The sequence below is a fragment of the Cimex lectularius genome, unplaced genomic scaffold (genome assembly GCF_000648675.2).
Source record: "Cimex lectularius strain Harlan isolate CLEC.00 unplaced genomic scaffold, Clec_2.1 scaffold52, whole genome shotgun sequence".
NCBI classification, from domain to species: domain Eukaryota; kingdom Metazoa; phylum Arthropoda; class Insecta; order Hemiptera; family Cimicidae; genus Cimex; species Cimex lectularius.
Window position 1 is genome coordinate 715,993 of NW_019392742.1, and position 26,782 is coordinate 742,774.

At 35.0% G+C, this 26,782-nt stretch overlaps 1 protein-coding gene across 1 annotated transcript in view; it reads left to right on the plus strand.

Moving 5' to 3' along the window:
- The window catches only part of LOC106664775 (probable serine/threonine-protein kinase nek3), a 50,409-nt gene extending 23,843 nt beyond the window's left edge, over positions 1-26,566 (plus strand). The window contains exons 2-6 of the mRNA XM_014390768.2: positions 22,223-22,278; positions 23,359-23,403; positions 24,029-24,205; positions 24,275-24,466; positions 24,649-26,566. Coding sequence (XP_014246254.2) covers positions 22,224-22,278; positions 23,359-23,403; positions 24,029-24,205; positions 24,275-24,466; positions 24,649-26,105 — 1,926 coding nt within the window. The 5' untranslated portion in view covers position 22,223 and the 3' untranslated portion in view covers positions 26,106-26,566. The remainder of the gene's footprint in view (positions 1-22,222; positions 22,279-23,358; positions 23,404-24,028; positions 24,206-24,274; positions 24,467-24,648) is intronic.
- The last annotated feature ends 216 nt before the right edge of the window (positions 26,567-26,782 follow it).

Below are 26,782 nucleotides of genomic sequence, written 5' to 3' on the forward strand. Positions count from 1 at the left end.
GAGAGAGAGAGAGAGAGAGAGAGAGCGAGAGAGAGAGAGCGAGAGAGAGAGAGCGAGAGAGAGAGAGAGAGAGAGAGAGAGAGATACATACAAATAGGTAAATGGACTTGAAAATATGAAATGAAATGAGAATGAGAACATTTTAGCCAACAATTTTGGCCGAAATAAAAGCGAGACTATACGGACCAGTATGACGAGAGAGAATTAAATTGGGTTTGACTTCTCTGGCAATCAATTTTATTTAAATATTTAAAAATCAAATTTCAGGATATTCTACGATATCGCTTCGACCAACGAGATTTTTACAAATGATAACTAGCTTATAGATCCATTGAAAGTTCAGTCCTAGGTCTTTCTTGTACAGTTTTATTGGTTTATTATCCAACATGGCGAACCAGCCTGTAATATAATAATGTTTAATGGCTATTACGAGATCGACGGAAGTCATGTACATCAGGGTTTGTGGAAAAAGCGGACGTTTCATCAGTGAAACTCGTACGAGGATTTGTTCGGAAAAAATCATCAGCCAGGCAGCTGACCCCGATCCCATCATCATCACCTTCACCGTCCTAAGCCAAGTAGATTCCGGATTTACCAACGCGAGACGTTACGCTCTCCGGTGACTCGAGTCATTGCTCCTTCATCAACCGAATCGCAGCCTCAAACATAAACGAGAAACGAGAGGAAAAGGAACGTTTTTTTCGTTTTTTCCGAATCAAAACAATAATTTTCGAACGGATTTTCACCACGAAAGGATCTTGAGGAAACTGATTATTTCAATATAAAATTACTGTTCTACCGAAAAATTATACATTTGCAACATAGAGAAATGTTTTAAATCATAGCATCAAGACACGAAATATCAGTTACGTTAGCATGAATAACACAGCTCAAACGAGCTGACTAAGATTGACTATAGACTAATACTTAAAGCATGATGGAAGTACATTTCGGTCTTTCAAGCAGAAATACATGCCATCAATGCTTGTGTCCTGGAAAATCTTAAAAGAAGTTACACTGGCAAAAAAATTCTCATAAGATCTGATAGCCAAGCACCTATCAAAGCACCGGCATGTAAAAGAATTACATCAAAATTAGTCAGTGAATGCACCCAAAATCTCCAAAACCTGGGGAAACACAACAACCTGATGATATCTTGGGTGCCAGGACTCAGGGGAATTTTGCATAATGAGAAAGCAGATAATCTGGCCAGAGGAGGATCTGCCAGACCGTACTAGGCCCCGAACCTCTACTTGGGATAACAAAAACAAATATAGAATCCTCCTTCGCAGAAGGGATCCAAACAAACAACACGAGTAGTGGATAAACTCTAGCGGTGCTAGACATAGTAAACTTATGATGAAACAACCCTCACCAAGACTGGCAAAATCATTGCTGCATTTGGAGAATAGACTCAGAGGAGTAATAGAACTACTAACCGGTCACTGGCATCTGTGAAAACATCTAACATGGGCATATATAACGATGATCCCATTTGCAGATTATGTAATGAGGAGGAGGAAACAGCTACCCATATCATCTTCGAATGCAAAGCAACAGCTCAATGGAGATTCAACCTAACATACGAAAAAACGTAGGGAATCAAATTTCAGCAGCGACAGTCAATAACCTGATACTTCTAAGAAGAAGGATAGAGTCTATTGCACTGAACTAAGGAACTAGGAAGGTACAATAAGCCAAAAGGCTGCAGTGCCTGGGCAGTACAAACCCCACTTCCTTTACCATACCATACCGTACCATTTAAAACTCGTTAAATACACACTAAAACCATATGAAAAATCCATTTTTATATATAAATATTTGGGTATTAGGTAATAGTGATAACGATTTAAAAAGATTTTGCTTATTTAGATTTTTTTTAATTCTGAGACGACTCTTTATGAGGAAAATAGTTTATCTCCTGATAAAGTTTGCAATTGATTTTTTACAATTTTGTAATAAATTAGTGAAAACACGGTTTCAATTAAGTACAAAGCGGGAACAAACGGACCAGGATGTTCAGAGACGACAAGTTGATCTGTGTTCCGGTGAACATTTTTTTATTCATCTAGAAAAAACGTGCACCATATATGGATATATCATGTCGATAAAACATTTAAAGTGGGCATTCTATGACGAGATGAGTGAACGTCTGTGCGACAGCCTGACTACATGGGCATGCTGGTGAAGTCTCCAGCCCGAGACGGTGTAGGTATGCCTTGTAGTTTCCATGACCTGGTAACACTTGTGTGAGCTTATGGTTCTATGGAATTTTAATTTGGTTCCTTTATTTAATTGAGGGTAGATACTTCCAAGTCTGCTTCCCTCCTGTGAGGTACGCCACATCTCTTCCCAGCCGTCAATGGCTATCTGAGTACATCGCATCTTGAAGGTACTCTTGGGATGTTTGCAATACGGCGTTTTCGTCCCTCGGAGCTTCTTTATTGATTTTTCGTTGATTTTTAAAGCAAACAAGAATACTGACTGTCCGTTCGAAAAATAAATTTTTTAATTGGCGTAGATGTTTCGCTTATTTTGCATTTGATCTAATGGGTACCTTTTAGAACTGCCAGAAATTCTGCTTGTTGGAGCATCTTTCCTCAAGACTATACTTTTCATATGCTATTTTCATGTATTGGGTTGTCCGGAAAATAATGCAGGATTTTGGTATTAAACAAAAAAAAAAGAAACTAGTTACTTTAAAGCAATGTTCTTTAATCAAAATAATTTCCCATACNATATCATTTGGAAGAGGATTAATAAGTGTTGACATTCATACAAATGAGTAATCCTGTAAACGTAAACAGAATATTTTATATAGATTTTTTTAAATGAAAACTTAAAATCCTGCATTATTTTCCGGACAACCCAATAGTTACTGTATACAACAGGCGCAACCAACTTTTTCATCTTTCTTGCTGCCATCTGTGTAAATCGTATACGCTTTTTTTTAATTTATGAAGAAAATGGTTTATTATTTTAATCAAATTAATTTTTTACAATTTCGTAATGAATTAATGAAGACACGGTTTCACCTAAGTACAAAGCGGGAACAAACGGGCCGGGATGTTCAGAGATGAAAAGACTGTTGGTCTGTGATCTGGTGAACGTTTTTTTTCATAAAGGTGAAACGAGTTCGGTCGAAACACAGCTTGGATAGGCGGACCGGAATACCCGTGAACGTTCAACTTGTTAAATTTATATCCATTGAATAAAATCTATTCTGTACTTTCATACGTCTGTACGCACGTAGGTTTGTTTCTTTATTTATAGAAATTTATACAACAGGACTCCGCATAACTTCAAAGTATATCAAGGACTTTTCGATTCTTAGACATCAGTGGGGTCTTTTGGTAAGATTGAAAAGTAAGACTTACAACAAACGGCAGTTTGAAAACGAAATGTCAATTCTATCACTGTTGACCACTTGGCTAAGTAAATACGGATCGTGTTTCAGGTTGTACGCCTACAGAATACCATCGTTTTTTGAATGTTAATTTATTTAAACGAAAAAACCTTTGAATCGAATAAACTAAAACGGCATTGGTACGAGTTTTCTATTTAAATCCTAAAAGAATAAATCGTAATGTATTATGTCAAAATAGTATAAAAACTAGTCTAAAACAGAGAAATATGCTGATAAAAGCTGTCTCGTCCGGGTGTTTCACCAGTCAAGTCTTTCATGCGTCCGACTGACCGAGCCTAATAGGATAAACAGTTGAAAATGATTTGTAACGACCAAATTACAGATTCATCACCTAGCTGATCACACAGAGAAATCTCACAATACTAGTTGCAGTTGTGCATTTTACCTAAAATTGCTCTAGTTCTACAGAAATAGTTCAAATTGTAGTTGTACTTGTAACTGTTTAAAAACGTACCTTTACGTATCAACTTTTACATAAGGCAGACCATTTTTAAATTAGTGTATTATTAGGCGTTAACTTTAACAACAACTAGCGGTGTCAGGTTTAGCACACCTCAGACCATGTAGAGAATCACTCTCAATCAACAGCCGTATTTGTACTCTACCTATAACAGCTGTTGATGGACAGAAGTCGTTCAAACTGGAGTTGTAATCGTACCATTTCTAGAAATGTAGCCATTATTTCGTTTTATGTAAGGTAGAACACTTTTGAATTAGTGTATTTAAAGGTCGTTAACTTCAACTACAACTAGCATCAGTTTCAACAACCTGCAGGCTACAAAGAGAAATCGTACAGTCAACAGTTGCAGTTGTGCATTTTGCCTAGAACTGCTGTAGTTCGACGTTAGTAATTTAAACTGTATTTGTTATAACTAATAGTAGCCATTATTGTCAACTTTTACATAAGGTAGAACATTTTAAATTAGTGCGCTATTAGGCGTTAACTTCAACTTGTATGAGGTTTAATAACGAGCAGTCTACCAAGAGAAATCATGCAGTCAACAGTTGCAGTTGTGCATTTTGCCTAGAGCTGCTGTAGTTCGACATAATAATTCAAACTGTATTTGTTATAACTAATAGTAGCCGTTATTGTCAACATTTACATAAGGCAGAACATTTTTAAATTAGTGTGCTATTAGGCGTTAACTTCAACTAAAACTTGTATCAGGTTTAACAACCTGCAAGATACAAAGAGAAATCATACAGTCAATAGTTGCAGTTGTGTATTTTGCCTAGAGCTGCTGTTCGACAGAAGTAATTTTAACTGTAGTTGCTGTAACTGTCTAGAATGGTAGCCACTATAATTAATTAATTCTTCTTTCTATGTAAAGTCTTGGTTGAGATAAAAAAGTCAGCGTCACGAGTGGGAGATGGGAAATTGGCGTCCGAGTGGATCGAAGTGACGATAGCTCAAGTGGTAGAGCGGCGTATTTAGCCGAAGGTCGTGGGTTCGAATCCCGCTCTGACTTTTTTATCTCAACCAAGAACTTACATAGAAAAATTAATTGAAAGTAAAAATAAACGTTTACAAAAATCCGTACAGTAACTAATGCGAGTCTGTAAATTATTAAGCTGTTAACTGTAACAACAACGAGCGATACCAGGTTCATCAAACTTCAGATCAAACAGCGAAATCTCACAATCCATAGTAGATGCTGTTGAAAAATTTCACAGTCAATAATGGTAGTTGTGTATTCTACGTAAAACTGGTGTTTTGTTATTCGACAGAAATCCAAATTGTAGTACATCTAACATATCTAGAAATGTACCCATTATTTTGTTTTAGGTAAAGCAGAACAATTAATTAAGGTTTTTAGTTGAGATAAAAAAGTCAATGGCACGAGCGGGATTCGAACCCTCGCTCTTCGGCTTGATACACCGCTGCTCTACCACTTGAACTATCGTGACCTCGATCCACTCGGACACTAACTTCCCATCTCAACCCCACCTTTTGAATTTTCCCTCCTTTTTGCCATTTTTTAAATGTCGTGTAATCGGATTGGATTCTCGACGACAAATGAAATGGCCACGGAGAGCTTTACTGAACTATACTGCGGTTGAGATGGGAAGTTGGTGTCCGAGTGGATCGAGGTCACGATAGCTCAGGTGGTAGAGCAGCGGCGTATCTAGCCGAAGATCGTGGGTTCGAATCCCGCTCGTGCCATTGACTCTTTTATCTCAACTAAAAACCTTAATTAATTGTAATATAGTAATTGGTCAAGCGGACCACGAAATTAGTGAATGTAAAGCAGAACATTTTTAAATTATTGCATTACCAGGCCATTAACCACAACTGTACCTGGCGATATCAGGTTCACCTCAGACTTCGTAGAGAAACTTTCTCAATCAGTAGTTTTTGTTTTGTATTTTTCCTACAATTGCTGTAGTTCAAGAGAATTAGTTCAAGCTGTAGTTTTAGTTGTAACTGTCTTGAAATGTAGTAATTATTATAAACTTTTACAAAAATTAGTAAAGTAAGTAATATTAGTCTACAAATTATTAAGCTGTTAACTTTAACTGCATCTAGCGTTATCATGTTCATCACTTCACAGATTACACAAATAGATCTCAAAACTAATAGCTGTATTTGTGTATTCTACTTATAACAACTGTTAATGGACAGTAGTTGTTCAAACTACAAATGCAGTTGTAAAAAGCAAAGATAAAACAGTTCATTATTTATTGTTGTTAATTAAAATACAAAAAACAAATTACAGTTAATAAAAAGGAGGGAAAATTCAAAAGGTGGGGTTGAGATGGGATGTTAGTGTCCGAGTGGATCGAGGTCACCATAGCTCAAGTGGTAGAGCAGCGGCGTATCAAGCCGAAGGTCGTGGGTTCGAATCCCGCTCATGACACTGACTTTTATCTCAAGTAAAAACCTTAATTAATTGATTGATATTAATTGGTCAAGCGGACCATTAAAACTAGTGAATTGTTGTTAATGTTCTGAATTTCATAATGATTAAAATAAGACGTGTTGAACTGACCAATACTGATCGTATTTCCGTGTCAAAAATATTTGTTATAGTCAGTGACATACTTAACAAATTTTTGACTATTTTCTAGATAAACAAAACATATATAAAAAAGCTTTAATCACTAATCCTCACTAAAGTTTTCCTAATGCATTTTCTAATTTTCCATTCTTCATGTTGTTTCTGTTTACTCGATTTTTTAAACACCCTATTTGTTTTATATTTCTGTTTTATTGAATTGATCAATCAATAAAAGTTTATTTGTGTTTTAACCTTGGCCTCAAACATTGCTCAACGAGAGTGAAGTTATTATTAATATCCTAACTTCGCAACTGCTTGTTTTTTTATGATTCAGTATTGATCATGGTGACAAATCACTGACCCAATAACCCCTATCGATTCGGCTTGACTTATTGTTATAGAATAATAAAATCCACACGGTTGAGTCTTTTATGACGTTTAATTGCAATGATATCACACCTTTTATAGCTCGGCTCGTCCTTCTGCATTTAGTCTCATTTGGGAGCGAATTAAAAAATCATTTGTTCCCAGACAAAAGAATTGCTCTTACGTACTCGAAGCAAGTCTATTTCGACGGTAATAAAATTGAATTTAACAATTCAAAATGCACGAAGAGTCAAATTTCGTAATAACCCACTCAGGCCTGTCATATTAACAATTTTTTAAAAAGGAGTTTTGTTTTCATAACGTGAGAATTCCATGTCAATAGCTCTAGTTTTCTCTGTTTTAAGGTACTAAGACAAATTCGTATATGTAATAGCAGTAGTATGTAACTCATATGTCCTGAAACAAATACAGGGCAATAACAATCAACAATTAAAAATCTGTGTGTTAAAAATCTTAAAAAGTGTTTGATTGCTTCAGTGTATGGGTTACATTGATGAACCAAAAAAAAAGAAAAAAAAAGATATATACACATAGACAAATAGAAAAGATAATAAAGTAGTGCTAAATGTATAAATACTTACATAAGTAGCTAAATAAATTTATTTAGAAAATATGCTAAAGTGAAATAAAAATTAGGACAGATAAATCTGTAAAAATGTGCAAATACAGGGTGAATTGCTACTCGTGCTACAAACTTCTCCAGTAGATTCTTCACCCTAAAATGAACAAAAAAGTTCATATTGTCCATGGTCCGATTCTCAACCATTTCAGAGTAATTTCGCTTTTTATCGATTTTGAAAGATATCACGTCCTGGCGTCGGAAAATCGTGATATCTTTTAATCTAAACATTTCTCTGAAAATCTAATAGCACCGTTGAAATTCCCGTTAATTTTTCAATAAGAAGATGACGGTGGCAAAATGTTTGGGCTAATTTTTTGTGTTTTATTTCAGCCAGAACTACAAAAAGAGTGGAAAATTGTGTAAATCGGAAAGTGTATAAAGTAATCCAGAGTTTCTAATTTTAGTCTCAGAAGGCAGCAAATTTGAGGAAAACTACCTGATTTAATAACGCTTCCAACGCACTCGTCATTTTCTTATTTAGTGGTTGTGAGACCAAGATGTTGATGACAAAAAGAGAAAAAATGGTGGTTCAAGGATTGCTAATGTTTGAGAGTGACTTGCTACTCGTGCTACAAACTTCACCAGTAGATTCTTGACCCTAAAATGAACAAAAAAGTTCATATTGACCATGGTCCGATTCTCAACCATTTCAGAGTAATTTCGCTTTTTATCGATTTTGAAAGATATCACGTCCTGGCGTCGGAAAATCGTGATATCTTTTAATCTAAACATTTCTCTTAAAATCTATAAGCACCGTTGAAATCCCCGTTAATTTTTCAATAAGAAGATGAAGGTGGCAAAACGTTTGGGTCTTTCTTCCTTGACCTTCTAGCTGTTTGTAAACTTCTTAAGCATTACATACTAAATGGGCATTAAATTAAATTAAAAAATTTCAATGGAATTATGATTTTGATTCTCTCTAAAAATTAACGGGGATTTCAACGGTGCTTATAGATTTTAAGAGAAATGTTTAGATTAAAAGATATCACGATTTTCCGACGCCAGGACGTGATATCTTTCAAAATCGATAAAAAGCGAAATTACTCTGAAATGGTTGAGAATCGGACCATGGACAATATGAACTTTTTTGTTCATTTTAGGGTGAAGAATCTACTGGAGAAGTTTGTAGCACGAGTAGCAATTCACCCTGTATATAGTTGAATAGACAGATATCTAGATGTAGATAGATAAATAAAATTTTCTTAAATAATTTAAAAGATATAGATAAAACGATCATTAGATGGTTGTAAAAGTAGAAAAAAATATTTTACAAATAAATATTTCAGCTTCGATGGCAACTCGATTTCCTTTGGAAACTCAGGGGTATCCTACCTGTTTCATTCTTAAATTTTATTGACCGACAGGTAGTTTGGAGTATGGGTCGGATCCTAAACTCTCCTTTGTACAGGGTGGATGCGGGAGTCCCTCAGGGTAGCGTCCTCGGCCCGCTGCTGTACTCTTTATACACTGTTATCTTTTCTCAATCCTACCCCGCTATCCGAACATACGCTGACTACCATTCTATTCTCTAACTCCGACCCCGACCAAACCGTCCAGACACTCCTATAAAAACCGAACAATGGTTCAAAAAATGGCGGATCAAACTAAATACAAAGTCACAAAACTTCACTCTCTACGTACAATCTATTATTACCTTACACCCTTCTCACCCAAAACGGCTACCTAGAGCGTACCTAGATAAACGACTAACCTAAAACTATACATGACCCAAAAGGATAGAACTGAACCGACGATACCGATTGGTGATACCCAAATCAGAAATTACTTTATAACTCGCCCTCTCTGACAGCAGGTCTCGGGGCCACTGTGTTTTTAGAGGTCGGGAAAGATTATTGGGAATAGAACAAGAGAAAAATATGAGTGGGGATTAACGTTAGGGTAGAATTTTTTGTAGCTCAATTTTACAATTGATTTAAAAAGGGTACATTCGGTGTTTATGAATGGCGCGACTGGAAGCATAGAACGGGGCGTTGATGATGGATCTAAGGATTCATGATTATGATCTGTATGATCTGGATTGTACGGAGATTGGAAAGTTCGGTTGGATCCTGTAGTTCTATGCCGTATGTCCGTTTTAGCTAGGATAAACCATTTTTCGAACAAATTTACCTTTTTTCATAATTGTGACGATTGGGTGTTAGAAACATGTAAATGCCAAGTAACTCAAAGAAAATTATGGATTGTACATTGTTATGAAAAATAAATTTTTCAATAGATGTACAGTTCGATTACAAAAATATATACACTGGCAGGCAAAAAATTCCGCCCTTGTAATATAACTTGATTTGTATATATTCATTATTATATACTATATATTATTATTATATACTAATCAAAATTTCACGTTTTTTAACGTTTAATAATTGAATCTTTGTTTAAAAAAGGAAAAACTGTAAATTGAGAGATAAAATTTGTTTTAGATTTTTAATTAACATTTCAATATCGTGTATTTCCTCCTCTTGCCTTAATTACATCTGAAAGACGCCTCGGCATCCTTTCTACCGTCTGGAAATGTCTCTTTGCTGGAGGTTCGCCCATTGTTCATGAAGTGTCATCTCAAGATCGTGTAGTGTGTCAGGAAGTGATGGACGTGCTCTTTTGAGGTTATCTGTTATATATTTGAGGTTATCCCGTAAATGTTTGATGGGGTTCAAGTCTGGAGAACGGGCTGGCCAGGCTAAGTCCCTGATGTTGTGCTGTTGAAGGTACGTTTGTACTATGCGAGCAAGATGTGGGCGGGCATTATCGTGCATTAGAATAGGATTGTCGTGATTTCATCGAGGATAGGAAACGCATGATGTTCCAAAATTTCATCCACATAGCGACTGGCCATCAAAAAAGCTCCACGAACAACAGCCAACTCTGTGCGACTCCCCATTAAAATTCCTACCCACACCATCCCTGAACTACGTTGAAAAGGTTGGCTCTGGGAAAAATTACAAACTTCGTACGTTTCATTTCGCCTTCTCTACACTATTTCACGCCCATCTGGAGAACGTAGAGCAAATCTACACTCAATTTGAAAAACGTACAGCAGACCAATCGTCCAAAGACCAAAGGCTGTGTCCTCGAGCAAATGCGAGCCGTGCAACTCTGTGTGTTCTGGTCAATTCTGGTCCTCTTACGGGGCGAAAAGCCATCCGTCCATACTGATTTAATCTTCGTCGAGTAGTGCGTTCAGAAATTTGGTCACCTCGAACTTCCTAGAGCTGATGAATCGCTTGAACAAAGTAAGGTGCCGGTTTCGTAAAATTCTTAGTCAAAACCGGTCATCCTGTGGTTCTGTTACCCTTGGGTGTCCAGAACCGGGCCTTCCATGGTAGGACCTAGTTTCTTGAAAGCGTCTCGTCTTCTTGCAAATTTTCGTTGGGAACTCCGATGGCTAGGTCTGATGGAGCGTCCATCTTCAACAAGTGCCACACCACGCCCAACATCCTCAACACTAAGTAGCATTTTTAAGTTTAAAAATTGAAATTAAGAAAACAAAGATGAAACTAAACAGTTTATTGTTTCAAAATTCAAATGAGACGGAATAAACATTTTAAATTCCGTAAAAAGTAAACATTGAAAAATTCCTTATCCTTGATTTGGATTAAGGGTTAAGTTAGCTTCAATTGATATTCCAAATTTGAAACGTAGCATAAACAAATATTCATTGATAAAAACAATGAGACAAATTAAGGGCAGAATTTTCTTATATCGAGAAAATGAAAAAAATCAAATGGGTGGAATTTTTTGCCTGTCAGTGTATTACAATTAAATATTCGCGTCCCTTTTAAGAATGTGTAGATTTTTTGAAACGATACAAAAATGTTTATTTTTTTATATTAGTTGTTGACAACAGTCATGTTGTTTTTGAATTTTGTTGTACTGGGCATTTTACAAAGAGAGTAGGTTGAAACTTAAATCTATTCGTTTGAGGATGTACGAGACTGTTGCCCGGACGCACTCGGACCGGCGGCGACCGCTAATTCAAGGCAGGCAATAATAACTATCCTTTGGACTCGTCAGGACATGCTTTATTATTGGTACTGATTTATAATAAAGCCGGTCACGTCCCGGGGAGCGTGATAAAGAAGGCGGAGGGCATTGGGGCCGAGGGAGCCAATTGTACTTGTAATGCGCCGTTATGTGGCATCTAATGGCGACTCGAACCGTGTAATCTGGCCGATGGACTTATTGATGATGTAACTGTAGTTCATCGTCCAGTACAATTCGACGGTCCTCGGTGGGGAAAATGGTGAAAATGAGATCGTGGTGCAGCCGGCCGGCGGACGCGACTCCGCGAAGGTCGCACTCCGTTTCACGAACTGCTTCCTCTGATAAACGCCTGGGAATAACAGACCAATTAGAATCTAATCTCAGTCTCCCACACTATTGAAAAGTACCAAAGGATCGCAGGCACGACTGCGAAGCCGTTTGGGAATTTTCCAGCCGGATCGATAGCACCGTGACGTCTTACGTCTTGTGTAGTACCACTAGAATTTTTAACAGTGTGCTAATGTGACAGAAAGAAATCATCATCATCAAGAAACAAGTTGACAGCCTAGTAGAAAATAACACACACAATTATAATCAAATAAACACGATCTTCAAAACATTTGCTGTAAGTTCATCCCTTAGCTCGACATATATCATTTTTGTTCTAATAAAACCGTAGTTATAACAGAATAGTTAGCTTAGTCGTACTTTTTTTTCTTTACGATGACGTGTGGGTTTCTTTTCGAGCATAAACATAATATATGAAACTGATAGCTTCATCACGCTATCATAGACGGTGTGTAATCACTAATTAATTAAGGTTTTTTAGTTGAGATAAAAAAGTCAGTGTCACGAGCGGGATTCGAACCCACGACCTTCGGCTAAATACGCCGCTCTACCACTTGACTACACCTGATCGTGACTTCGATCCACTCGGACACCGACTTCCCATCTCAACCCCACCTTTTGAATTTTCCATCCTTTTTGCCATTTTTCATTTTCCTTTTTTTTAAAGATATTAATTGGTCACGCGGACCACGAAAACTAGTGAATTTAATAAGTTAAATGTTCACTAAAGCTCTCCGTGGCCACTTCATTTGTCGCCGAGAATCAAATTGGTTACACGATATTTGAAAAATGGCAAAAAGGAGGGAAATTTCGAAAGGTGGGGTTGAAATGGGAAGTTGGTGTCACAGTGGATCGAAGTCACGATAGCTCAAGTGGTAGAGCAGCGGCGTATCTAGCCGAAGGTCGTGGGTTCGAATCCCGCTCGTGACACTGACTTTTTCATCTCAACTATAAAACCTTAATTAATTGAAAGATATTAATTGGTCAAGCGGACCACGAAAACTAGTGAATATAATCAGTAAGTTGTACCAATAGTCTTTTATAAATATAAGATGACGTTCCTTAATAATTTTTCAATCGTTATTTGTGTTATTGGTCTATTTATTGCCTTCACAAATTTATTCAATGGCGAGAAATAGTATAGACCTATTTAATAAAATTGTAATTAAGATGAAATCATTACAATTAATGAAAAATGGTCGTTTCTTTTATTGGATTATCTATTTCAAGTGAGTATTTCAAGGCGAGGTAGAACAAAAACATGTCTGTGTTAGATACGGGAAGGAATTGAAGAATCACGCCACGACCTGCTTATATCCCTTACGTCGCGCAATCTGACTAGTCTTTTACGATCGATTCCCTAGGATAATAAGTTGAACTTACCCACGATGCTTTATTTATAACTAACTAAATATATACATATATATACACACAGGAAGAGAGAAAGAAAGAGGGGGAATGATAGGTAGAGATTGATAGATAGAGATAGAGAGAAAAAGAAAAAGAAAAAGAGAAAGGGAGAGACTGACAGATACACAGTACACAGACGGAGACAGAGGAAGAGAGATAAAGATAGACAGATAGGTCGATAGAAATATTTGCCCAAAGAAACACTATGAGATTGAGAATAAAAGAAAAGGAAGGAGGGAGAGAGAGAGAAAGAGAGAGAGAGAGAGAGAGAGAGATTGACAGATACACAGCACACAGACGGAGACAGAGGAAAAGACGTAAAGATAGACGGATAGGTCGATAGAAATATTTGCCGAGAGAAACACTATGAGATTGAGAATAAAAGAGATGGAAGGAGGGTGTGAGAGAGAGAGAGAGAGTGAGACTGACAGATACACAGACAGAGACAGTGGAAAAGACCTGAAGATAGACAGATAGGACGATTGAAATATCTGCCGAGAGAAACACTATGAGATTGAGAATAAAAGAAAAGGAAGGAGAGAGAGAAAGAGGAAGAGAAAGAGAGAGAGAGAGAAAGAGAAAGAGAAAGAGAGAGAGAAAGAGAAAGAGAGAGAGAGAGAGAGAGTGAGAGAGAGAAAGAGAGAGGACATAGCCCAGACAAATAGAAAATTGGAAATATCAAAATAATTAAATACATAAACATAAATTAGTAAAACTTTTTCCTTTTAATTTGGTTATTGTGCCTACATGCTTTTCCTTCAATAAAACCCCATATTAAACAATCTGCACAGCCTGTCCCAATAACTCCCAAACTCCAACCATAATATAACCTAACCTAGTTCCGTTTTAACCCTAACGCTAACCCTACCAAACCTAATCTTAATCCTTAATGTAGCACGAATTCGACGCGAAAATGGTCTTGCGAAGAATTTAGTATATAGCCCAAAAATGATGTTAAAATTTATAAAACTAAATCTTATATGAGCCTAAATGCTTATTAAGTGTGTCTAGTAACTTAAGTCAAACCTTAAATTAAAGCCACTATTTAACATTTTTATCATACAACCAGCCCCCCGGGGGTCGATACGACCTCTGTTGTTGCAAACTACCATTAAAAAATTAAAAAATAATAAATTAACATGAATATATTCTTGGGCTGGATATTAACATTTTTTTACGTGGCCGTTTTCACTTCATCGACCCTGCGTTAACGGAGCGCATGGCTTGGGTTAGGTTAGGTAATGAAAAGGGTTAGCCAAAGTTATGCTAGGGTTAGGCTATCCATATATCCATAAATAAATTTTTTTCACGAAAGCGTGAGAAAATAAGTGAGTTGCGAATTGCGAGTTTCCCAACACCTTGAAGGTTACAACCACCCGCCTAAGTAGTATTTAAGTTAATTTCAACCGCAAAATTTAGTCATGAGTCAGATCGCATTCTTGCAAATCGATGCTGATCGTTTATAAACAGAACTTGTCCATTGTCCTATTCCACCATCCAAGAGCATCCTTCAATATTTTAAAATGTTATGCATATTACTTTTATCAGACTTCTTTTTAATTACAGTGTTACAGTTATTTTAAATATACATCACTATGATGTATTATACGACTCGCATGATCATCAACACTATGAATTTTTCTTTTCTAAAAATAAAACCAGGAAATGTCTGAAAGCACTTAGGCACCATTTTCATTGCACGACTTTGCTCTGCTCCAGAAAGATTTGTATAGTGCATCGGTTGCGACCATGGTTCAACGGTATTTATTTAGAAAGCTCGATGATATTTTTTTCTTATCCTATTTGAAAGTTTCATTTTTGAGAAACCAGTCATATCTATGACAAAACCATTTTGGATGCCTATTGTCCGTTTGTTTCTAAGAACATGTATAGATAGGCGATAATAAATAGAAATAAATAGAAGTTTAAATCAAACATGGTTTGTTGGTTAATTCCATAATCTTAGATATAGATAATTAAACTAAAAACGACTTTTGATAAGTATATCTTTAAAAAAAAATTGATATGAAATATTCATAATTTTTGCCAGGAGTAAATGGCAATTTTGAAAGGTCAAATTTGAAACTTTACCTTTGGTCTGGGGTTTTTTAAATAGGACGGTGTTTACAGAAGAGTTAGTGTGCTTTAAACATTTTCTCGTGCAGTCACCTGTGATGCTGCTTAAAAACAACCCGATGGATCATTTAACGCCAATTTATTTTTTTGTCCTAAATCGTTTTCTCCAACTCCAGACCATTTCGCCCTTTCGGTTCAAGTGCCTTGCCGGCGGATATGGAACTGTTGATTCGTCATTGCAGCTACGATAATCCGCCTTTTGTAAATTGCACATTTCCAGGATCGCATGATTCACCGGATCGTTTTCCGGATAATCGGGCAAATCGGTTAGGCCTGAATCACGCCGGCATCCCGATTGAAATTCAAGGCTGGACGCGAGTGCAAACAGAAAAACCCCGTGTCGAAATAGCCAGAGTCGTTTTTCACTGAGCAAACGAGGCTTCGACAAAAAAAGCATAACGTCTCTGGATTATTTAAAATAGTTATTTAACAGAAAGAGAATAAAGATAAAAAGAAAGGCGATATTTTTAACAACAATAGACCTATACAAACTAAATCCAACTATTGCCTTTTATTGTCAGTGTATAGCGGTGAAGATAAATAATATAGTAGAAAGGCTAATTTAGGCCTTCTTGTCTGTAATGTGTAAACAAATGAATATCCCATTGTTTACAATACGTGTTAGGATCATTATTTGCCCCAGTGAAGATTTGGCAAGTTGCAAGCGCATCACACAATTATGCAAATAAATATTCTGGGCCAATCCGTTTAAAAAATTAATCACTACAGTATTATTAACAAGTAATAAATAGTAGTAAAATATGCAAATAACACGCAGTCAAGACAAAAGCATTCGCTTTGCTTATCTTTCTTACACCAACTCACTCTCTCACTCTCTCTCTTTCTCACTCTTTCTTTCCCTTTCTCTATCTCACTCTATCTCTCTTTCTCTGCCTTTCTTTCTCTTTCTTTCTCTCTCGCTCTCTCTCTCTCTCTTTCTCACTCTCTCTCTTTCCCTCTTTCTATCTCACTCTCTCTCTCACTCTCTCTCTCTCCCATTAATGAGAATTAGTATGTAATTAATAACACGCCAAAGATCAGAATAGAAAGAAAATATGCAGAGGGCCGGTGATAAACCTCCCACTTTATATAAATATCTTAAGATACGATAAAGTAAAAAAATGACCATCCTATCAACAATGTTTGAAATTGTACACACTAAGCAACCGAGTTATCTATTTTTTAAATATAAGAGAAAAAATGGAAACATTCAACTTAGACAAAACAAAATATTTGAATTTTCAATTCATAGAACTAATAAAACATACTCCAACTCTTTCCATTGCCAGCATACAGATGTTTAATGATGTTCCAAAAATTATTTCATCCGTATTTTCAAAAGAAAACATCTATAACATCTGATGGAAAATAATTAAAAACATCATACAACATAGAAACATAAATTAATTAATATTATGTGCTTATTATATTATGTTTTTTGTATTCTCTAATTAACTATGTATAATAATAACGAAAATTAAAATAAATTGGTTAATTAATTTCAAGATATGACTAAACTAACGAAAATTCTTTTTAGGTTACTACTTAATTAATCTTTTTATGTAAGGCTTTGTTTGAAATGAAAAAGTTATTGTCACGAGCGGAATTCGAACCCTCGACCTACGGCTTATTCGGTGTGTTCGAATCCCGCTCGTAACACTAACTTTTTCATTTAAAAAAAAACCTTACATAGAAAGATTAATTAATTGAAATTCTGGTTAATCTTTTTATTGTTTTTTACTGTAATTAATTTTTTTAACATAAATAAATACATATTATCTCATAAATGTATAAAGAAAAAAAATGTTGGAACGTGAAATATTTAATAAAAAATATGTAAACCTTTTTTCTATCGTCAAAACATCTGATGGAAAATAATTAAAAACGATAAAATCATGGAAACATAAATTAATTAATATTATGGAAATATTACATTATGTGTTTTTGTTTTCTCTAAATGACTATAGTAATAACGGAAATTAGTGATTAATTAATTAATTCATTTAAAGTGATTTTTATAGTTTAGTGTATAGTGTTGTTGTCGTTTATCTTTTCTTTTTCTTTCCTTTGTTTGTTATTCATTGTTTTTTACATAAATAAATGCATATTTTCTTATAAATTTATAAACAAAAAAGCTTTAACGCGAAATATCTAATAAAAAATGTGTAAAAGTATTGTCATGTATTCCATTTATAAAATAAATGGTAATGGCCAAAAGAGTGCATAAATTGTATCTGTAATGTATAATGTACAACATAACTCATGTTAAGTGGAAAAAAGGTTCACGAGAGGTAACTTAGCTTGGTTAAATAAAACTAATCCAAATTTGTTTAGTTGTCATAATTGACCATATTATCCTAATTAATTATTATTTTTATATAAGGTTTTTGATTGATATAAGGTCGCTCTCACTCTCTCTCTCTCNCTCTCGTTCCCATCTCTCTCTCACTCTCTCTCTCGCTCTCTCTCTCTCACTCTCTCTCTCTCTCTCTCTCTCTCTCTCCCTCCCTCCTCTCTCTCCCCTTCTCTCTCTCTCTCTCTCTCTCTCTCTCTCACACACACACACACACACACACACACACACACACACACACACACCCCCACCCCTCTTTCTCACTCCCTCTCTCTTTTCCACATATCACATTACATCACCCTCTCTCTGTCTTTCAGTCTATCTCTCTCTCTTCCTCCCTCCCCTCTTTCTCTCTATATTTCTCAGTTTCTTTCATTTTCTGTCTCACCCTGTTGTATCATCTGTCTGAGTCTGTTGTATTTCTCTATCTTACTCTCTCACTCTCTCTAAACTCTCTATTATCCACCTTTCTCACTCACTCACTCTCTCTCTCTCTCTCTCTCTCTCTCTCTCTCTCTCTCTCCCTCTCTCTTTCTTTCTCTCTCTCTCTCTCTCTCTCTCTCTCTCTCTCTCTCTCTCTCTCTCTCTCCCCTCTCCCTTACACTCCATCGCCTTCTCTATCTCTCTTTCACTCTATCATTCTCCCTCTCTACATCTCACCCTCTGCATTTTATTTTAACTCTCATTCCGTTTCTTTCGCCACATCTTTCGAACTTTCTGCTTAAATTCTCTCTATTTTTTATTGTTATTAAATTGACTCTTTCTCAACAGTAGAGAATTCAATTCTTGAACTGTCAATTCACGTAAATGTCCAACTCTTCTCCGTGTTGTGAATCCTTTCCCGAAAAAATCACCGGGTTCGTATCGCGGTGAATCGTCACGAAGACAGTTGTTCCTTCCGCCCTTTCAGAATTACATGGAGAACACGGTTTTTTTTAACATGAAAATACTAAAAAAAATCTTGTAACGGAAATTCACACACCGCGCGTAGTGAAAGTGGATGAACTGCTTAACTTATCTAACTTGTAATTTGTTGAAATCAGGAATAACGGTTCGGTACAAAAGTGATTCCGAGACATCAAATTGGATTTGTTGAAACAGAATACGCGAAACGACTACGCGTTTTAACGACGCGTGATGAAGCGAAAACGAGCGGACCAGATTCGACGGAATATAAAATTATTCGAATCGTTGCAAATCGGCGAAACGGTCTTCTCCCAAGGATTAATTAATTCTCCCAAGATTAAGTACTGTTTAAATTTAACATTGAATTTAAATTTCACAAACGTTCATTAAAATTGGATCAACCGAAGTTAAGCTGAACTTTAAGAATTCTTTTTGTGACTGTCTTGCTTTGTTTGTTCTTAATGTATTTTAGCCGGTTTGTTGGTTGATATTACTAACCGAATTTAAAGCAAGTGCATCAATTATGTTTTTGGCGTGTGTATGCATTCATCAGTTTAGTCGTTATTGATCATTTTGAATGCCTATCAGGTTTGGTCTGTTAGATGTATTTCGGCATTTCACAATCTTCAGTTCTGTGTATTTCTGTTCTCTTGCCTCACCCTGCTTAATTCCCTGACTTACCACTTAACTTGGTGAAATGTTCGAAAATATCAGACAGACAAGCAAGGATAGGAAAACCAAAACATGATCAATAACAAAGAAACTACAGGTTAATCAACCCGTAGACCCCACGGTGAAATATCACAATTACACGTTGTATTAAATTATTTGTTTTTATTAAATGTATTATTTTTAGTAATTTTATTATGAAATGGAACACATTTTTGAGAATGCACATTATACATACATATGCCTGAAATAACCCAAAATATATCTCAATTAAACTTATCTATAAAAAAATTAAAAAAAGAAGCACAAGTAAAAAAGTAAAAGAAGTCCAAAATTACAAGACTAATCTATGCTAAGAAAGCTAAAATAGTCAGGGATTGTAGTCGACATAAATGAAATACGATGGTAAAGCAAGGAGACGTTCTATCACCCATTCTTTTTAACAGTGTATCGTAAAAGTCAGACTGTAAAAATCGTCATAAATCTTAATTAGTGGTGGAAAAGGCAAATAATTAACACTTGCAGATATAAAGTGACGATTGTACATGAATTGCCAGATTCAACTTAAAAGTTGTCCGTTTATGTCTCTCTTTTTGAATCTGTTGTTCCTATTTAAAGACTGAAACACTTGAAATAAAATATAACAACATAAAGCATATAGAAACTGTGCAAATTGAGCAGAAATAGACAGAGATTGAATCAAGGACCTTGTCTTAAATTCAAAGGAGTGTAAAACAGGGAGTTGTTCAATACCCCACTCTATTTGACAGGAAATTGTAACATTCAGAGAGTTTAACTAGTCATAAAACTCAGTTTAATGGTAGCAATACATAAAATCAACACAGAATAATATTTTTTACACATAGATGGTATGGTAGAAAAAGATTCTAGGAAGCGGGGTACACACTAGAACTATTGGGAAGATTCAACTTAAAAGCTGGATATTTTTTTTTCACTTTATTAAAAATTGAAACAATTAAAATACAGTAATATCAAACATAAAGAAACTGTGCACATATATCTAAAATAGTTGATTTAAGGGATTGAACCGGACCTTATTTTAAATTAAAATTTGGGGGTAAATTTCAATTTTAGAGTAGAAAAAGCCAAAATATCAACACAAGATGAGATTTTTTACACATCAGAATTCTCAGGAAGATTGAAACTATATATTTTTCCACTTTATCCTTATTCAGCATTGAAACACTTGAAATAAATTACAGTAACATAAAGCTTAACAAAACTGTACACAAATAAAAGAGGAATTGATTCTGATCTTGTTTTAAATTGAAAATTTAGGTCAAACTCTCTACCACCCTCTTTATTAACTACATATTGAAAAAGTTGGACACTTTAACAGGTCACAAATCTCAGTTTAATGGAACAAAAAACAAAATATTAGCAAATATATTTTTCAGATGTCCTGACACATTTTACACACTAGAACTACTGGAAAGATGTAATGTCAAAGATGTATGTTCATGTCTCTCTTTTGACTCCATTGATCTTACGAAAAATTAAAACACTTGAAATAAAAATAATGAATTGTGGATTTAACTATAATATAGTAACATAAAGCAGAATGAAAATGTGCAAAGATGGATAAAATAGTCAAGGATTGAACTGAACATTGCTTTAAATTGAAAAAGTGGATAAACATGGAGTTGCTCTATCACCTACTCTGTTTAACAGAATGTCAAAACATTCAGATGGTTTAACTGGTTAGAAATTGTAGCTTAGTGGAAGGGAAAAAAAACTTTAGATCTCACTTTTTACCCACTAGAACCATTGTGAAGATTCAACTTAAAAGTTGCATATTTTTGACACTTTAAATTCTCTTGGCTTTATTAAAAAATTAAACAGATGAAATAAAATATAACGTAAACAAAACTGTGCTCTGGCAGCCTTAATTGTCAGGGATTTAACAGGGCTTTGCTTTAAATTGAATTGAAGAATCAAACAGGGACCCGCTCTACAACCTCTTGTTTTAACCTCTACAAACTCTTTTTAACAGCATATTGTCAAATTGGGACAGTTGCACCGCTCATAAATTTCATTTTAGTGGTAGGAAAAAGTTTAAACTCTAGAACTATTAAGAAAATGTAGCTTAAAAGTTTATAATTCATTTTATTCAGAAGACCTACCTTTACGAAGGTGTCGGTGGCCGCAACGATTTCCGCATTGACACGGCACTCATCACTGTAAGGTAAAGGTCCCAGGTTCGAATCCAGTGGCCCTACATTTAAACCCGACATACTTACAAATGGGTTTTTTTTCCAAAAACATTGGCACTTTGAGGGTTTATATGATCTCTCCTGTTGCGAACCCTCGTAAAAAAAAAAAATAAATAAATAATAAAAAACCTATCTTTACCTAAATGAAAGCACCTGAAATAAAAGATATCAACATAACTGTGCACTATCAGCTAGAGTAATCTATGACTGAACAGGATATTCCTGTTAGTGGGTAAAAAATCATAAAAAAATAAAATAAAAATACAAAATTCTTGAAAAATTAACTGGTCGTAAATCTTAGTTTTACCAAAAGTAAAAGATTAACACATATAATATTTGATCTTTATACATATTAAAATTATTACAGAGATTTAACTTAAATGTTTTGCACTTATATTTGATCCTATTTTAATTTACTCAACTGAATTCTTTTTACTGGAAAAGAAAAACAAACAAGGAGACGTTCTAAACTATTTTAAACAGGAAATAAAAAATTCAAACGATTTAACTTGTCATAAATTTTAGTTTAGTAATAAAAATATATGTCACATGAGACTTTTTAAATAAAAGCAACAAAAAGAAATGGCACACTGACCGCTAGGAAAATCAGCGTTTGATTGCTTTAAATAATAATCGAATAAAAAGGAGGAAACTTTTCAGCTGTGATTAACAATAATACTTAGTAAATTTAATATTTTGTTAATTTATTAATTAATTTTCTTTTTACAGGATGGGGCAGAAAACAATATTGGTGCTAGTCTTGTTCGCATCCTACTCGTCTGGAGGTGAGTCCAGTTTGCTTTCTGCTTTAACATAACAAATCAGTTGTGCTGAGTAAAACCAATATAATTAATGTCTGAGTTTGCCGCAGGTCAATCGATTGATCTGATGATTATTAAAAGTAAGTAAAATAATTCCTGTCATACAGGAGGGCTTAATGTCCAACTACCCGTTGTGTGTTGCAGATGAGGGGGTCTTTCTTACTTTACCACTTTACAATTCATTTTTCACACGATTATCTATTAAAAGGCTATGGCTCTGCTGGGATTTGACCCAGAACCGCTAGGAAGGCAAATATGAATGGGACACTAACCATTTTTGGCCACCAAAGTCCCCTGATAATTATTATCAGTTGTTTAATTTATTCTTTTATCCAGTTTTTTAGTATTGGCCATTAGGAATTATTTTTATATTGTTTTCAGAGAGCATAATTTTACAGTATATAAGTTTATAATTTATCACCATAAATGTACAATTAAGCTGGTGATTTAGGTTTTGTTTGATCATCGCTGATTGATTATACATATGACTCCTTAGATTTTTCGTAAAATAGTTTTTACTCAAGTGTGATTAAACTGTAGGTAAATTTTGCTGAACAACGTTGAAATAACATTGTTATGTTGATAAGATTTCACTTTTTTTTTACTTTTTGATCTTTATCCTGTTTATTTGAAAACTTGTCAGCATAGCTTATCTTTCCTTGAAGTTTTACTGCTGATGAGCGATTTCAGAAGAGCAAGGGAATGCCTAGAACAATGCATTCCAGCCGCTTTTGTCCCGGGACATGCTTATGTTTTTAATGAAGCAGCAAAATACAATGCTGAAAAATAAATTAAATAAACATTTGGAATTTATGATTGCCCATAGTTTGGGTAGTTCACAATTTAGTCTAACAGTAGTCATGAAAAAAGTTATTCGTGGAAACTTGTTTTCAACGCTGACATGGTTAGAATTTTAGGTTAGAATAGGTTATTTGTGTAATAAAATAATTATTATGCTTGAATTGTTTTGGTTTTTGATCTTTGGTTTAAGTTTTGCAGATAAAAAGTTTGTAATAATTTTGATTTTGATAATTTTCCTTTCAGGTCCAGTCCCACAAGAGGTTACCACGTTTGGAGAATCACATGAAGGTTAGTTGAATTATTAAATAGTTTGGTTAATAATTAAAAAAATATGTGGTGATTAGTGACCGTTAATCGATAATTATTCAGAAATCGAGAGATGTGGTCTGATGTGATGTAGGATTCAGAAAAACATTTTCTTTATCGTGCCAACGTTTCGATCTTTATTGAGATCATCTTCAGGACCTGGGATTTACAAACATTGTTTACATTTAAGAAATACATCTAGGATGTGGAAAAGTGAATTTATACAATGCAAAATATATTTTTTATATTCAATCAAAGTTTTTCTACTCACTCAAAGTGTTTGTCTTCTGTGTAATTGTGCCATTCTTGCGTGTCGTGTTGGGAGTGCCAGTGAGATTTTGCTGCTTTATGTTTATAATGTTTTTTTGAAACCTACATCACACCAGACCGCATCTCACGATTTCTGAATAATTAAAAAATAACACAGTTAGTCATTAAAAAATATCAATACACAATTTTAAGTTAAATTCACCAAATTACTTTTTGCCTAAAGGCATTTTTTACAATGAAACAGAAACAGGATAAGATAAAATATTATTTTGTTACATTATACATGAAAATGCAGATAAATGAATGAGTAAATTTATTTACTTAATTTATTTTTCAGGTTGTACTGTCAAAAATGTGACATATGAGCGAGGTGAGCAAATACCGGAGTTGACACCATGTGAGACTTGTCACTGCGATCCTCCCAATGTTGTATGCTCGATGGTGAAATGCCAGCCGAATAACGGTTGCAAAATAATCCAAAAGCCCAACAGGTGTTGTCCGGAGTACAAATGTGGTACAGAATGGTTTTATTAACCTAATATAATTTCACTGTCTTAAACGATCTCATTTATCCATTTTGTAGAATGCGAGCTTGACGGCAAGACATACAACAATGGCGAAAGGCTTGAGAACGTCAAGGACCCATGCTACGTATGCTACTGTCGTGGTGGTGAGATCATGTGCACATCTATCACATGTTATCACCGGGATGACTGCCCTCCGGTGCTCATCCCTGGCAGGTGCTGTCCCAAATACGACCATTGCCCCCCAGTAGGTAAGATATATTAAAATATTCAATCTCTTATGTTGAAATGTAACAATGATATGTGCTTTTTGTTCATTGTTTCATGAAGAGGATTAAAGTTAAATATAATAACTTAAATATTATAAACTAAATATTTGAATAAAGTTAATGTTCTTAGCCATAATTTTCTTGTTACTTTTTGGATGTTTCAGAATCAGGCTCTAGGACTTCTAACAATTCAGTCCAGACATCAAAAAGGGAAATGCAGCCATGGCTTATGACAAAAGGTATTGAATTGGTCACGCTGACTCCTAACTTGCACGAAGAGTCTCATACTCCAGCAAAATACCCGCAGAGTATCAAAATTGTTGAAATACTTCCTACGCTTGCCCCATCACAGGTCGTTGAGCCCAGCTCAGGCCCGAGGATAATCACCAATGGCGAAGACTTGGTAAAAAAAACTGATGTTGAAGTCCTCTCTATGCCGCAGACGACTGAAAGCATGAATGAAACCACAACAGAGGAAAATACTTCAAACGAAACAGACTTTACTCTGAATCCAAATTCAGAGTATGTCACTACGATTCTTCCTGAAGATTACAACTATACGGATGCAACTACTGAGCAAGAAGTCGAGGTGACTGAAAGTAAAGGTTTCGATATATTAACAGGTGGTGTGTTTGGTACTGTAGAAAGTTTCGAATCGACGCCTGAAACTGAAAACTTTGAAGCTTATACTGATCAAAGTACGAGCACAACTGAAAGAGAAACAGAAATTTCATTCACTGAGTTAAATTCAGCACAAATTGATGAGCCATCATTTAAAAACAGTATGCTTAATCTGCCTACTAACAGTTTCAGCGACACTTTAATCAAATTGGATGAAACGACTAGGAGTAATACAACTCCCATAATACACATTTACAGTCCGTCGAATCCAGAAGAGATTTCAGAAGTGGCTGTAGTGAAGCAGTTTTCAGAATCTCCTTACTTCAGTTCATCACAGCAAACTTCTCTCACTCCAGATGACCTGAGGACAATAGCTGAAATTATGATTCACGAAAAGATCAAGCCTGCCTCTGTTGATGACAGCGTTAAAACTACCAGCCCCATGGATGATTCCGATTACTCGACTTCTACATCATCCGATGTGGAATATTCGACACAAAATCCTGTCGAAAATCTAAGTGATCAAGAACGTTTTGCTTTAGAAGTTGTAGAAGAAATTTCATCAAACAATTGGTCGACTCAAAACATTGAGTCTTTTGATGATTTGAACTCGACCGATGTGACAAATTCAACAGATGTAAATTCTTCCGTTCCAACTGAAAGCTCTGAAAGCACAGAAACATCGACAGAATATTCAACGGAAGAAATACTTCAGAGAACTTCAGACAATGCGACAAATGAAACAACCGATGGATTTTATTCAACAGATTTAAACGTGGAAAACTCCACAAAAATTCCACACTCGACTGAATATAGTACCAAAGACGGGTTAAGCACTGTACGTGGCTCGTTCCGCAATTTTCAAGACTCGACTGCGTCCCAAGATAACGAAAGGATGGTCCGTGTCACAGAACCCCACCTACAAAACACCGAAATGTTTGACGATCGGGACCTTTTACTCGTGAAGAATTTCGTAAAGAAAAATCTCGGTTTAAATTGAAATGATATTTTAAGTTATTAAGTTTAAAATTTTTTCCAATGTTAACTTATTTATTTGCTAGTGATTAATGTAATTAGTCTACGGTTTAGAATTTTTTTGTCCAAAATGTATATAAAAATAAGAAAAGATTGGACAGTCATGTCTAATAATACTTTTGTGTTATTAAGAGTTGTATACATGAAACAACTTGGTCTCCCAAGGATATTGTTCTTTGTTATATATATTTTTGTATATGTTAGGACTGTGATATTCTAGTTGAAAATTATTTTTATCATTTTTATTTTGTATTATTTAACATGTTTTAGAAATGTTTCTATTTAATTTTACGAACATATGATTGCCTATGACCTGTTTTAAGAGCTAAGTATTTTTTAAGTTGGACAAAGTTTATACAGATGTATTACAAGCGCCTTGTTTTCTGCGGTATTTAAATGTTTAATATTAAAGTAATATTAAATCAAGATTTTTTAACTTGCTCCCAAATGTATTTTTGACCTTATCCTATTTAATCCTAATTTCTTTCAGTCTGAATTTTTAACGTCACTTTGTGCTGAAATATGTTTATAATTGTCTGTGGTATGAAATAATGGCATACAATTTGGTTAAATTTGGAAAATACAAATGGTATTTGTTCATAATTTTTAAGAAGAAGAAGAAAAATAACTTTATTCTGGGAG